Here is a 15,979-nt window from a genome sequence, read left to right as displayed (position 1 = left end):
TAGTGTTTGGCTCAGACATCTGATAACATGAAGAGAAGCAAAATGGTGATTGAAAGAATGAACATAATTGAGCAGTCCATGTATACAACAAAATGTGAATGATGACACAAAAACCAACAAAAACACAACACCAAAACAGTGTTATATAAATTTAAGAGAAGGGGAGGTGTAATATAATAAAAGAATATATCATAAACCCAAATTCCCATAAATGGCAAACCCCATTACTCTCTCTTCCCTAAAATAAACATCTCATAAACCTAAACACATGAAGGACATTTTCAGGGCCTTCTCCCCTTTTCTCTTCCTCTCTCTCTTTAAGTCTTAAACATTATTTCACTCTTCTCCATATAGACAATATAACTAATTAAATCTATTTCTTCAACTACTCCTTTTTCCCACTTTCTATCTCTCATTGTCAACACTACTAGCTATCACTTTGAATCTTTTCTTTTCTTTTTTGTTACTTTTTCTAAAGCATCATCCATGGAGAAGAACTGTTTACGCACGGTGTATCGTACAAGTTTAACATCAATGAACACGTCGACGATTGGTGGAGGAGCCAACCCCAGCGTGAAAAGCCAGAGGAACAAGGTGTGTCGGGCGGCGACCGAGGAAGATTTCATCAATGGGATTTCATGGCCTCCAAGGAGTTACACTTGCAACTTTTGCAAAAGGGAATTTAGATCAGCTCAAGCTCTTGGTGGTCATATGAATGTTCATAGGAGAGATAGAGCCTTGCTTTATTCTCCTCCAGCTGATGGTCAGTTCACTAATCTCAACCTTAACCTTCTCCATAACCCTAACCCTAACCCTAATATCTCGTCTTACGACGAAGTCACATTCGTCGGTCGGAAAGCTTCGGATTTGAAGTTGTCGTCCATGACGGCCGAGATTGCCGCGAAACCTAATATGTTTGAGAGAGGTCATTGGAAGAAGGGTGAGAAATTCAATATTGGGTTGGATATTGAAATTAGTACTACTTCTTCTACCAATGTACTTAACGACTCCAAGATGGATATTGATTTGGAGCTTCGATTAGGGTACTCGACTTAGAGATCAAGATGTGGGATTTTTCGGTGATGATATTTGACCCCTGTAACATGTTCTTCAAAAAATTTACTCACCATCATCTGTTGTTATATTTTTGTAATGTTTTAAAACCAAGCTTAAGACATTATTGTTTCTATCTTTCACTATTTGTATGTTTTAATTTCATTGGTAACTTTATCTTCTTTTTTTCTGTCTGATTTGAAAAAGGATTTAATTTCTTTTCTAATCAAACTTGTGTGTTAGTTTCTTGATTTAGTTCCAAGAAAATGAGAAGAAATGTGATTAAATTCTCACATTATATTTAATGCATATATAGTGTGTGTAGTTTACTTCTTTCCCTTTCTCTCTTTATCACTCATTTTAATGTTTTTTAAGGAGTCATTCTTTTTTATGTTATATCTTATCGTTACATACCCATCAATCACAAAACCTTAATGATATCGTCTAGATCTTGAAGATTTTGGATAATATATGGAGATATATGTGGTTTATATTTGACTAACTTCGCTTTTCTTAACAACTACGCTAATTGAAAATGTGACCAAGGTTCTGAATTATTGGGTGGAAATTAAAAGTGGATGGTTAATCATGAAGTCGAAAGAGAAAGAAAATTGTAAACATAGTGATTAATTTATAGTGTATTGGCAATGTTCATGGGCAATTAGTAGGATATTTATATACATATATCACACCTCTCTAAACCCTAAACTCAAAACATGCCCCATGATCAATTATTGGAAGTACCAATTAACAAATGCAAGGCATTCTAATAGTAAGAAAAAAAGACAATATCTCAATTGGTATGAAACCTACTTTAAAATTAAAATTAAAAAAACAAAACAAAAATTTTGGATAATATTGTTAAAGTAATGACAGTGTGGTTTTGAAATGAGGAGGTTGATTGAAGTGTGAAATTGCATGGGAAGTGAAGTGTGGAATTAGGAAGAGGGGTTAAAGAAAATTAGAGGTTTGTTTGTGTGTTTGTTCATAGGATGCTTTAATTATATTTCCAAAAAAGAAAGAAAAGAAGAAAGAAAAAGAAAATGTTTGTGTGTTTGTGTGTGTGTTTTGGTTTTGCATGTTCCCGACAATGTCTGGGCGTCAAATGGTATGATGGGTTTTCCATATTTAGATGGAAATGCTTTGGTCTGTCCAAAGTATTTCAGACTAACTGTGATACCCTCTTCTTTCAATTTTCAATTCCCTTTTCTCATCCTCAACACTCTCCATTATTTCATTTCTCTCTTACAACACCACACCCAATTACCAATCTACTATTACTATAAATTAAATCAACTGATCCCTCTTCAATTTATATCTCTACAACTATAAAATTTAATTTTTATACCTATCGCTACTCTCTACTTTTCTTCCCCTTCATAATAATCCATTATTCATATTTTTAATTTCTTTTTCTCTTTTAATTACAGTTTTTTAACTTTGGGTTTTGTCCATTCACGAGTAGTATTAACTTAGATAACGACGATCCACTTGAAAACCTCTTAGTTTGTTTTGATTGGTTTCTTAAGCTTTGAAGAAAGAGAAGCGAACAACAATGTATGTCTTGTTTAAATTTTAGGTTAAATATTTATAATTTTTGTCTTTGAAGTGTATTTTCGTTTAAGTTTCCTTAGGTTGAAAGTTGATGGTCCTATATATTATTAGACACATGAATTCCATTTTATATGTATATCTAATGTATAACTTAAGTCTTGCCAATACATATAATTTGACCTAGCTTCTAAACAAACTACAGCTATGTGAATGCATGTTCAAATCAGTTTTATAACTATAACAAGTATGAGGAAGATTGAAAAACTACTATTTTCAGAGTATGTAACATAGTCTCACTTGATTATTATTTTTAATAACTAGTGATTTATGTAGTGCATTTATGTTAGATAGATTAAAAGACTTCCTAATGTTTAAAAGATATATATATTAGGTACTTTTATTGTGAATTAATTTAAAGACAAATCCCATATAATTTCTATCTTTGAAAGTGAGCAATTTTTCATTTTTAATGGAAAAGATTGTGGATGAATTATTTGATTTAGATACATATCAGAAGAGCGCTCATTGGTAATATAAGTTCCTCATTAATTGCAATTGCAGCATCACTTGACTTAACATTAGGGTTAGGGTTACCAAACCCAAATACAACACTTTGACATTTTTAATCAATCTTTCCATTAATATACCCTATTTTATTTACATTTTCTAACCTGTCGTTTAAATTCAAAACTTTCAATTTATTTTTATTTCCAAAAGTAACTTCCATAAATTTAAAACCCAATAGATAAAATCAAATATATATATATATAAGTTTAGGGTTTAAATAGATAGAAGGAAGTGTAGATTATAAATAGATTTGTTTGTTTTGATCGGTGTTATGGGAAGGAAGTATGTGAGATGATGATGAGAAAAAGTATTGAGTTGAAAAGGCAAAAAGGGCAATAAATGAAGTTGTTAGTTTGTGTATTGGATTTGAAGTTGCTCACACATTTATAAAGTGAATGAAGTAAATGCATCAGAACTGGGAATAGAAACCACCTTCTGCCATCTCTTTCACTCTCTGCTTCCACAAATTATTCTTCTTCATTTACGTCATCATCAATTCAAATCTCATCATAAATTTAAATATAACTCTTCTTACTTTTCTTTTCTTTTCTTTTCTTTCTTTTTTCAATTTTATTATTCAAATCACTTAGCTTGTTTTAAGAATCATACGTATATATTATCAATACTCAGGGTTTGTTCTTCTTTAATCTAATTATTTTATGTCGCATGTCAAAGTGGTGTAATGTAATGTCTCTATCATTTTATAAGTAATCATTCGAAAAACGATGCTTCAGAATCCAAATTATTAATATATGGGAGAGATAAAAGCTTATTAAACCCAGACAAAATATTACAAATATTTGTTATAAAGTCTGAGATATTCAAAATCGTAAGTAACGTAAATTAACATATGAATACAAATTAGGTTTTTGGTATTGTTTAGGAAAACCTCACGTTTGGTTATTTAAAGGGTTAAATATAAAAAATTTAAGACATTACAACAATAAAAAACGTGAATTCTTTTTTTTTAGTTTAACAATATGTACGGTTGATGAGGACCAAACTACAAATCGTTGAAATGTTAAATGAATGTCTTATCATCTTACGGTGAATATGTAATTAACGACATACGATAAATTTCAAATTTTCTAAGCTTTTTTTTTTTTAATGTAATTTAGTTTGTTAATTGTATCCTTAGTGTGCTAATTATGATGTACCAACTTAGGGCATATCTTACTTTTAAAGTAAAGCTTTATTTTTATGGATAAATGTCAAACAAAACGATAAAGATAGCCTTAGGACTCAAAATTGTGGATGAATTTCTTGGATGTCCAACAAAAGGAGGCGAATCTATGTTAATATATTGACCAAAAAAACTAACTAATTAATATGATTTCTATAGCTCTCTTGATTAAATAAGCAACATACCTTAATGGAATTCAGAAAATGAAAGGTGAATCTTTGTTGGATTAGAGAGTTATTAAGGAGGTGACAAAAGATATATAATAACAGCCAATTAACTAATATCAATAATCCCACTATTATATATGATTTATGATTTAACTACAAAACAATAATGTACAATAATAGATTATTGTATTGAAGAGTTGACTTTTAATGCTCTTGATCTGTGGCCTTGAATGAATGCATAACTATCAAAGAAAAAAGAATTAAAACTTTTTATTTTTAATTACGGATTGTTACTAATATTATATATATATATGATAGCATTAAATTAGGTAAAGTAATAAGTGTATCTGTATACTAAGTGGTGTAAGGACATTATATCAATGTATAAGAAACAATTTTTCGTTTTTCTTTCAAAGAAGTGTAAAAGAGAATTAAAAGTGTTTCTAAAAAAAAGTAAGTAATTATATTTAAACTGTGGAAGGTATAGAGAGTAGAACTAGAGATAGGTATATTACAAAAGCAACGTTAAGTTAATTAGTGAAACATGATAGGATAGTGTAGTGGGTAGGGTTTCAAATAATGTGATGTAGATGTATAGTTATATATATATATATATATACATACATATATATATATATATATATATATATATATATATATATATATATATATATATAGAGAGAGAGAGAGAGAGAGAGAGAGAGAGAGAGGCATGACCAAATATTAAAATATTTATTAAAAATGAAAATAATAATAATAATAATAATAATAATAATAATAATAATAATAATATTGATAGAAAAGAGAGAATGGGTGAAAAGAGAAGAGACAAGTGGAGGAATGGACAAAAGGGAAGGAAAGGAGAGGGAGTGATCAATAAAATGTGTATTTTGGTGAAAGTGAAATAGTAATGGAGAATGGCATAAAGGAAACACATCACCATCCATTGCCTTTTACCCTCTCTCTCCTACTCTTAATCCCTACTTTCATTCTCTCTCTCTCAAAATCTAAATTTACTATAGTTTATCGTAAAAAGTTTTGAACTTTTTTTTTATTATTATTATTATCTTTGAGCTATTATACAATTAAGAACTTGAACTATATGGGCAAGGATATCTAAATCAATGTGGTGTGGTTGAGTTTGAGTTCAAGTTTTCATTCCACACCACTACCATAATTTTTGTGTGTATTTTGTAATTTAACATATGTTTAAGCCTTTTAATCGTGAATATGTTTTTGAGGAAATGTAGAAAATACATTGATATACGTTTGACTTTTTTAAAACGTTAATCATAACCCCACCATAAAGTGCTATAGTCCTCGTACAACACCAGGTTAATGGAAGCCCAATGAATTGTATCTTTTTTGGGCCATACATTTTTTAGTTTACTGGGCCGTATCTTTTTCTTTCAAACAGGCCCATTATCCCACTCTCTTTTTTCTTTTTCTTTTTCTTTTCTTTTCCTTTTTTCCTTTTTCCGCAAAATAAAATTGGAAGCTTTCTTAACTCTTCCAAATAAATGAATGACAAAATATTGAAACTATAAATAAAATATAGCAAAAAGAACTTAGATAGACTATAGATTGATTTTGCTATATTTTGTAAATAGTTCAATAATTCAATTTCTTTAAAAAAAAATTGTCATTTAAAATATAAAAATTGTTTTAAATAGTACACAAAATTAAATTATTTACAAAATAGAACAAAAATTTCGAAGGAACCATAGAGAATTTGATGAATTTTGTTATGTTTTGTAAATAGTTTTAATATTTTGCTATTTTAAAAAATGTTTGTTTAAAAAACTTTATTAGTAGATTTAGTCACACATATTAAAAAGGACTAACATACAAGAATCGTGAAACAAAAATAGAATCCAAGTTGAGGTGATTTTCAAACTAAATTTTGCGATTGAGTGATGAGAATATGAACAACGTTATTAAAAGACTCTCTAAGATATGGACACAACTTTGACAAGACCCTAGTGATATTTATCAACTATAACATCACAAAGAACTACAAATAATTTTCATATAGTATGTGTCTATCCTAATACATATCGGATAAAGTCACTCAATATAGTAATTAAATTGAGTATTATATTTAACTGAATAAAAAAAAAAGTTGGAGTCATTGTACGGATAAAATACAATTTAAAAAATAAAAATTAATAATATGGTATTTTAAGACAAAATTAGGTTTGTATCGTAGTATGAAAATACGGAAACAAAAGAAGACAAATTTAGCCATTTAAAGGGGGAATTGCATGTGGAAGTCCAAACGCGTTTTAGCCGTCTAACATAGGAGAATTAATTAAATAGAAAAATAATAATAACAAAATTAGAAAAGAGCAATGAAAGAAGACATATGGTAAGGTAAGGTAAGGTATTTTATTTTTATTTGATATTTGATATTATATTTTTGGCATAATTAAATAATAGGTAAGTTACAATCATGTTATTCTCTTTTAAACTGCTCCCCTTTCTTTGTAGACCCCACGCTCCCATTCTAAAAACACATTGATGGAAGCTTACCTCTACCTTTTTATTTATTACATTAATGGATGTTTCCCTTTGGAATCCTTTTTCTTCCCTTGACCTATTCCTCCTTCAATTTTCTCAAACTATTAATTACTTCCTCTAACATCAACATCAACTCCACAATTACCTTCTTCTTTTTTTTTTCTTTTTTCTTTTTTTATTTAATGTTAGTTCAACGATATGGAGGGAAACATTCAAACTTTTAAATTATCATTGATCGAAAATATATGCACTTTATGTCAATATTGAGTTATGCTCATATTCATGAATGGAAACAAAGTTCTACTTTGATCATAAAATAAGATAGGTGCCTATCAATATATATAAGAAAATTTTGTTTTTGATAGTTTTGAAAGTAAAATATAAAGAATATTATATCGTTGTTAAAAATACTCTTATAAATATATATTGGCCAAGTCCATTTTCTTAATTTAAATAATCTATTTTTCAATCTAATAGTTAACTTAAACAGTTGGAATATAACACTGTTGATTGAGATATCATTATTGACCAAAAGGTCAAAACTTGGTTGACCCAAAAAAAAATTTTACCTTGTATATTTAATCCTACGAACTTTCTAATGAGTATTTATTTGGATTTTAACATTTCAACAAGTTTATCCCATCTAAAAGTAAGATTTGTATGTATTTTATTCCTAAACTTTAAAAATTATCGAATAAACGGGTTTGTAAAGTTTCGATTTTATATAAATATATTTTTTAATTTTTAATTTTGTATCTAATAATTCATCACCATATATATTCACCATTTTTAAAATTCATGACTTAATGAACCCAATAAAAAAATTTATAGTCTTGTAAGACAAAACATTCAATTTTATATCTGATGGATGATTGACAATTCTTTTTTTAAATATTGATGTAAAAAACTCTCCTAGGCGCAAAATTTAAACACCATTGTACTCCCTATTTTTCGAGTCTTTTTCCTTTAGGTAGGTTCACGCTTCGTCCCTCTATTCCGATCCAAACTGACGGTCCAGGAACTTCGACTCGATTCGTATTTGCTCCTTTCAAGATCCAACCCGAGAGGAAGAAGTCCAATCGGGGAAGGTATGAATATCTATCCTTTTTTAACGACAAATATCAATTAATTAGTTGTTTGATCGGATTTTCGTTATATCTACTCATGGGGAGTTAATTGCCAAGATTGATTAGACCTCGATCTGAATCTATTTTCGAAGTGGATTAGTGAGCAATATTCTAAGTTTAATCTGGTTGAACTTGAACTTATAAATGAGAAAGAAAGTCAACACCACATTTGAAGGGAGGAGTTACAAGTGATTAAATGTATACAACAACCTCAAATCCAATGTGCATATGTATAACAAGGATGCATATTGAGATTAAGAATTTGTTACTTTGGACAACATATCACCTAGATGAATGAAAAAAGTTAATTAAAAAAAAAAAGTAAAAAACCCCCTCCCACAATAAACAATCCCAACTAACAAGATTCTAACTACCCTACATCCTACATCCTACATTCTACATTCTACATATCCTACATCCTTTCTCATTAACTTGCAAACCCATAAATGCAATGCAACAAAGTCAATTAATTAGTAAAATTTCTGCACCATTTAAGGACATATGTAGGAGGTGAATGGATGGATGGATGGATGGATGGATGGAGATTCATATATATTATTAGGAAGGAGTTTAGTGAGGTGTGCGGTAGAAGGGGGGGCGGAAAGTGTAGTTGAATAGTGTTGTTGTTGTTATATATTTTGGATTTTGGAATGGAGGGAGATAGGGAGATTGGTATGGGCCTTAATTGCGAGTATTATAATCACATGTAAAAGATGAAAGAGAGTAAGGGATTGCTGTTTAGAAGGGGTATCTCTCGTGACCTTCACTGTGACCAGCTCAAAACCCCAAAATAATAATCTATCATATTGGCCCACGTTCCTTCCCACTCTTCACATTTTTTCCAATCCCTCATTCAATTCTTTTTCCTCTTAATCTGACTCCCTTTTTTAATGATCTCTTCTTACACATTTATTGTTTACTATCTCTCTCTCTCTCTCTCTCTCTCTCTCTCTCTTCAAACACACCAGCCGGCTCATCATCATCATCATCAAACAAAGAAAAACAATAATAAATTGGTTTCTTTTCTTCCATAGACAAACTGAAATCCCATATAAGCCTCTTTCACTAACATCCATAAATGCCACAATGGAAATTTACAGATGTTTTGTGTTTGTCATTTTACGTCCTTCCACTTTTTGCTTTCTGTATAAAATCTCCACTTTCTAAGTATTCCTTTTACCACCTTATTCCTTTCTTTCGATTTCTTCTCTACACAAACCAAACACACCTTTTTAAATATTTCGCATCAAAACAAAACCACAAAACACACACACATTATTATACTTTTTTTTTTTTCTTTTTTCCTTTTTTTTTAATTTTTTTTTTTTTTTTTTTTTTTTTGGTTTCTGCATGGATTTTGGAAAACAGGGGAGTTGGGACAGTTCAAGTGATGAATATGAACCACAAGATCATCATATTCATCTCAAAGACGACGACAATGAAAATGACCCAACAAAACGTCCTTACGAGTGCACATTTTGTAAGCGTGGGTTCACTAATGCTCAAGCTCTTGGTGGTCATATGAACATCCATCGCAAAGACCGAGCCAAAGCCAAACATCGTAATTTTATTCATTCCTCTTCTTCAACTCATTCTAATCATGACCAATTTTTCCCTCCTATTATTCCAACTCAACCAACAACGCCTTCTTATTACCACCACCCCCCTCCCCCCTCTTACCGGATGTACTTCGACACAGCCGCCACTAACTTCCCTATTCATCCACAGATCACATCCCCCGCCGTCGTTAATCAAGAACTCCTCGGAGCTAATCTCAGCCTTCAAATTGATCAAAACAGAGGTGTCTGGAACAATGAAGAACTCGACTTGGAGCTTCGACTTGGCCATGAATATCGTTGATATATATATATATATATATATAATATATATATATATTTATATATATCCATTATGAATTTATGATCATGAAGAACAGACAGCATCCATATATGATGAATGGGTTTGTTTTTTCTTCTGTTTTTTTTTCTTTTTCCAAGTTTTTGTGTACAGCGATGGAATAAAGAATGGGGGTTTGACAAAATCAAGTTTATATTAGCTCAGTTCTGTTTAATTTTGTTTATGTTTCTCAGAGCTAGAGCTATTAAAAATATATTATTATTATTGTCATGACTTCAATTTTCATTTCTAGAAATATATATTAATTCTCCCTTCTCTTGAAGTGCTTCTCTCAATTTTGTTAGCACACAAATGGGGTTTTTTTCTTAATATGATTATATTGTATCCCAGTTTCTTTGGAGCTAAGATGAAGGTCCCCCTCTATTCAATAATTGTGAATGAAAATATATATATATATATATATATATATATATATATATACACACATATACACTTTTTAAAAGGATATAAAATTAAATTAGCTATTATAATACTCAGTAGGTTAAATAGCTCTTTTGTTTTTATCAATAGTATTTAGAAAGTCAGTATAAACATGCATAAGGATAAAGTTTTGTTTTATTTTTATATTTCACTACTTCCGTACATGTGTTTATGTGTGAACAATAATTAACACAGTTTTTAGAGTTATATATCATACTTTGCTATCATTATAAAATTAAAATAATTAATTCAAATAAAAACTAATTAATAGTATTTAAAAATACGTCTTTATTAAGATAAACAAAAAGTTTAACTAATTATTACTAGCATTATTTGAATATCAAAAAGTTTAATTCCCTTCTCTCGAATCTTATTTATACTAAAAAGATAAATTATATTTTAAATGGAGATTCTCCCGCTCGAAATTCATAAACCTTATATCAACTTTTATCATATCTCATAAATGCTTTTTCTTCTTCTTTCTTTTTCTTTTTCTTTTTTTTGAAGAGTTTAGGAGATTTTAATTTATTGTTTCTTTCCCACAGTGTGGCCTGCAGCTGCATGGTTAAAGCCACATTTAGTAGTTTTATTTATATATATATATAATTATGTATTTCTTTTTATATCCAAAATCACTTTAGAAAGTGACAGTCACGTGATCTTCTTGCAATTAAAGAAATACCCTTCATTCTCTTTTTGCCCTCCTCTCCTCTTTAATCATATATTCTTCTTAATTATACTTCACCCATTTCCTTCGCTTCCCATTTCAAACCTTCTTACTTAGGAAAAGGTCTTCAAAAACAAGAATGCTTTTCTCTCTGTATAAATTTATCATTTGATAACAATTTGATTTGGATCTTTTCTTTTCTTTTTTCTTTATTATTTTTTTAAACATTAAGTCCACGAACATCTCTTTCGCCTCTAAAATATTTGCTTTCTTATCTATTTGTTTATCCATGTTTTCAAAGATCAAGCTAACTTTTTGACGTCTTGACAAAGATAGTTTTAATTTCTTTTTTGAATATGATTAAAAGATTCAACTCTTATACTTCAAAAACATACAAATTATTGCGAGAAATATGCAAGAAAATAAGTTTTAGTTTTGTATAATATTTAGTTGTTGAATTTGTATTGAATAATCATATCTCACGGTTGGATACATCAAAAGACCTAATAAATAGATCCGAGAAATCTAACAATGGAAAGAAATATAGAAGGAAAAATGCTAATCATATAGAAAATATCAAATAAGAATAAACTAAAAAGTCCTAATTAATTCTAATAAAATATGAAGCAAGTTTATTTGCAATGGTAATAGACAATTTTTACTTTCTTTCTCCATAGTTGAAAACCTCGAAACTAAGGATGACACCCGATCTTTTTGAGCTCTTCAACCTACAAACCATTCCATCATTTTCGAGAAAATGGAAGATTGGACTTCTAACATTTAAAAAGAAAGATCATATCAATTACGATTGAGTTAAATTTTCTTCGACAATCAAACAAACAAAAATGTCTCAAACGTGGTGTTAAAAATGGTAAGGGAAGGGGTGACATTAAAAAGGAATGTGGGCCAGGATAGGGACCATCGGGAGGGTGGTTTTACTCTCTCGTGATGGCCCAAAATCGGCCCAGCATTTACTGGTTCCGAATTTGGGATGTGAGAAATTCCCATAAATGCCCCCCCCCCCCCCCCCCCCTCCCCCCCACATCATCATGCTTCTTTTTCTTTTTTCAAAAAAAATATGTGGAAATTGAGGCTAAAGTTGAATAAATGTTATAATGTAATAAGTCAGATTAATGTGGGGAATGGAAATTGAATTTAGGGATAAGATAAAGATGAAAAAAAAAGGGGGGGAAGGGTAAAGAAAATGAGAGACAAAGGGGTTGAGAGTAAAGACCAAAACATCCTCTGGCGTTTCACTATCGGTCGGCCCATTTTGAACCTCGGATTCACATATCTTTTGACACACCACCAAATTAGGGGCCCAAACAAACAGTGAATCAAATTTTCTTTTCTTCATTTTTACCTCAATCTTTTTAAATATATTTTAGAAAAAAAAAGTTTCCAAATTCTTTTACATTTCTGTCATATCTACAAATTTTTTATTTATTCTTTTTATTTTAGAATTTTGTGAAACCGAGTTGATATCTAATTTCTAGATTTACTGTAAACACATAGCTTAAAAACGATTAACAACAAAACTTTTATTTTTATTAATTTCTTGTTTTAGTAAAAAGGAAAATGATATTTTAAATATTTCTTTCCTCTAAAACATATATATTTAACTTTGTTTTCACTACCAAAGTCGTTTTCTTTGTCTGGAATCCTAATTATGAATTCTATAAATAATTTTCGAACATAAAACAAATCTGACATATATTTTACTCTTCTTTTTATTTCATATCATACTTTAAATATTTGTTTGTTTTTAACATTTCAATTCTGTGATAGATTTGGCTTTAAGAAGAAAAAAAATTAATTAATTAAATGGTGAAAGATATCTATTAAAACTATTGTTCCACATCAACAGAACTATAACTTAACCGACACATGAATCTATATTATCAATTTTGTGGTTTAGAGTTTGATCTTCATATCTCACACTGTTGTTGGAAAACAAAAAGAAACATAAAGACTCTTTTATCTTAAGCATTTAACCATCTGATTTTAATTCAACTGTGAAATAAAAAGCTAGTAGTGGAGAAAGTATTGAATATAAATTTGACAAATATATAGAGTGTATTATTGATCAAATGGTTTAATAATAATCCCAACCATGTCAGAACTCAAAATAATAATAATAATAATAATAATAATTTCATTGTGTATAACTAAAACACCATTACAGCTTCCTAAAATAAGAGAATCTTTCCAAAAATAATATGAACAGTTTATTCTAAGTCCCAATAATTTTTCGTAAAGGACATTGATATTATTTTATTGTAGAATATTGTTTCAGCAAACTTCTTATGTCCCTCTTTTTTTAACCATTGTGAAAGAGAGAGCTAATATAAATGTCAAAACTAAAATTCACCTCGATTTGATTTTGGGGGCAATTGGGAGAAAAAGTGATTTACTGTTGTATATTTTGTAGGGAGAGTTAGATTAGCTGAGATTTTAAATAAAAAAGTTAATCAAAACAACTCATAGAGAACAATAGTTTTGAATGTCATATCACCCATTTGATATTGATTCCATATATGGAATAAGAGGATGAGATATAGAAGATAAAGTTAATTGAAAGTTCGAAAACTTGAAAAGAGATGAAATTAAAAAAGAAAAACTAAAAAGAGAGAGAGAGAGAGGGATCTGAGTCTCATCTCATGGATATGAAACAGACAGAATTGTAGTATACAATGGACATATTTTGGGATGCTCTTTTTATTTACCCTTTATTTTGTGTTTGTTGATAAAGAAAGAGCATATGGGGTGAAGTCAGAGAAACTGTTTTTGAGAAAGGAACAACTCTAAACAGACTTATAAGATGAGATCAATTGAGAGATAACAATAATAATACCCAAAAAGCAAAAGAAAAAATAGACAGAGAATTGGAATTATGGGTGTATTGTGCAGAGATATATGATGATGAAGATGGTCACTATAAGAGGTTTCAAAGCCCTTTGTTACAAAACCTTCACAAATGGACCCTCTTATTTCCAACACATGGGATGTTGCATTTGCATGTGCATTTTTGCAGAGACCCCCCACCACTTTTTTCTTTATTCCCCCCCCTCCAAAAAAGAATTGAAAAACCAGAGAGTTTCCCATGTTGACTTTGCTTTCAAATTCCAAAAATGTTATGTTGGATGGAGAGGAAAGAAACACATATATATTATATCTCTCTAACATCTTTTTTCTTTCTTTCAATTTTGTCATGCTAAACCAATCCCAACTCATTAAAGTATCATATTAGAAATGTATTTTGTCTCACATCTAAAAGCTTCAAAGCACGAGATGACCTCCGAGCAATACACCGTAAAACAAATATATGTAACTATTTAATTGTCCTTGAATCAATATATCAAGTTAGGTGTATCAATAATATATTGATATGTTTTTGTAACGAGATTAGAAGAGATTTAAGTGTGACTATAATAACTTTTCACATACCATTTAAAATGTTTGTATATTAAGGGATGTATTTAGGTTTATTGAAATTTTTATTTATCCGTACGTGGAAGGTTGTTCATAACAATATCCATCTCGTCATAAATGTGCCAGAATATCTCTACAATTAAGGGAAAAGAAAAAAGAGGTCATGAATTTCTATAATATTCTTATTCCCACCTTCAATGCTTCGTAATAGAGACCAATGATGGAGGTGGAGATGTGTGTCAACCACACTTTCCCTCCCCCACTTTGCCCTTTGGTCAGCCATATATATATATATATATTTTCTTTGTGTTTTGTAAAGTAATTCAATGAAACTAACTGTAGGGTTTGTTAGATTAAATTATATAGTGATAGATTGAATATTAAAATATATGTGAATGAATTTCAATTGTTTGTGCTTTCAAAACTTAAAAGAGAAATAATGGGTCAGTCAACAAGAATGATAAATATTACTCCTCCACCGATTTGTAATAATGGCCGACTACAACAGTACTATGTGCACTTATGAGCTTTTTGTTAATTAAAAAGATTTTAACAATGTGAGCTGCCAAGCTTACAACAATAAACAGACTGCCAAATTGATTCAAGCGTCTCCTACTAATAATATTCACCTAATACGACTCAAACATATATCATTTTAATAAAATGTATCGTAAAAATTATTACTGTGTCATGAAATGTTCGATCAAAATAAGAAACATTTTAATCGATGAGTACTCTATATTAATATTGTTTTATGATAGTTGTTCTTTAAAATTAACACAAAATTAAACGACTTTAATGAACAAGCGGTTGTCATAAAAGAAATATAGGAACAAAGAACAGAGATAAAAGCTAGGAAAATCGACCATCCCAACCTTTTAGAGAAGCCAAAAAAACCATTTGAAATGATCACAAAATATTATAGATTAATTAATAAAAAGAATCCAAATTTTATTTTAGACTTCTGTTCCTATGGAATTGTTGACATAATATTAGAGTTGTTTACGGTGTTCGAAACTATTCGATATAAAACCAAACTCGACTTAAATATTTCTAGATTGGTATATACTTCTTTTAGCCTAGCCTAGCCGGTCAAGGTAGATATAAAACTTAGACCTGTATAATGCTTCTAAATTTTTCTTGGACTAGTTGACTATTTTCATGAAGCTAGCATCCAAGATCTAAAAACCACAACTATAAACAAAAAGAATTGATTCTGTTGTTACAACTGATCATATCTAAAGTGTATAGCGTGTGGGATGAGAATGAATAATCCGAAAGTAAGTGTATTGTTTGGGTACAAATCGATAAATAAAGAAGAAGAAAAGAAATAGGTAAGTCCCATCACATGTTTTGGGAAAATTTTCTGCCC

General features: G+C 29.7%; 2 protein-coding genes across 2 annotated transcripts; both read left to right on the top strand.

Moving 5' to 3' along the window:
* The first annotated feature begins 473 nt into the window (after positions 1 to 473).
* On the top strand, positions 474 to 1,056 carry LOC103483626 (transcriptional regulator SUPERMAN-like). Its single transcript, XM_008440338.3, has one exon. It carries the CDS (start codon positions 487 to 489, stop codon positions 1,054 to 1,056), a length of 570 nt encoding a protein of 189 aa, XP_008438560.1. The 5' UTR covers positions 474 to 486.
* Positions 1,057 to 9,499: 8,443 nt separating this feature from the next.
* On the top strand, positions 9,500 to 10,031 carry LOC103484178 (zinc finger protein 7). Its single transcript, XM_008441141.2, has one exon. It carries the CDS (start codon positions 9,522 to 9,524, stop codon positions 10,029 to 10,031), a length of 510 nt encoding a protein of 169 aa, XP_008439363.1. The 5' UTR covers positions 9,500 to 9,521.
* The last annotated feature ends 5,948 nt before the right edge of the window (positions 10,032 to 15,979 follow it).

The sequence above is a fragment of the Cucumis melo genome, chromosome 6 (genome assembly GCF_025177605.1).
Source record: "Cucumis melo cultivar AY chromosome 6, USDA_Cmelo_AY_1.0, whole genome shotgun sequence".
In the NCBI taxonomy this organism is placed as follows: domain Eukaryota; kingdom Viridiplantae; phylum Streptophyta; class Magnoliopsida; order Cucurbitales; family Cucurbitaceae; genus Cucumis; species Cucumis melo.
This window is presented reverse-complemented; position numbering and strand designations above follow the sequence as displayed.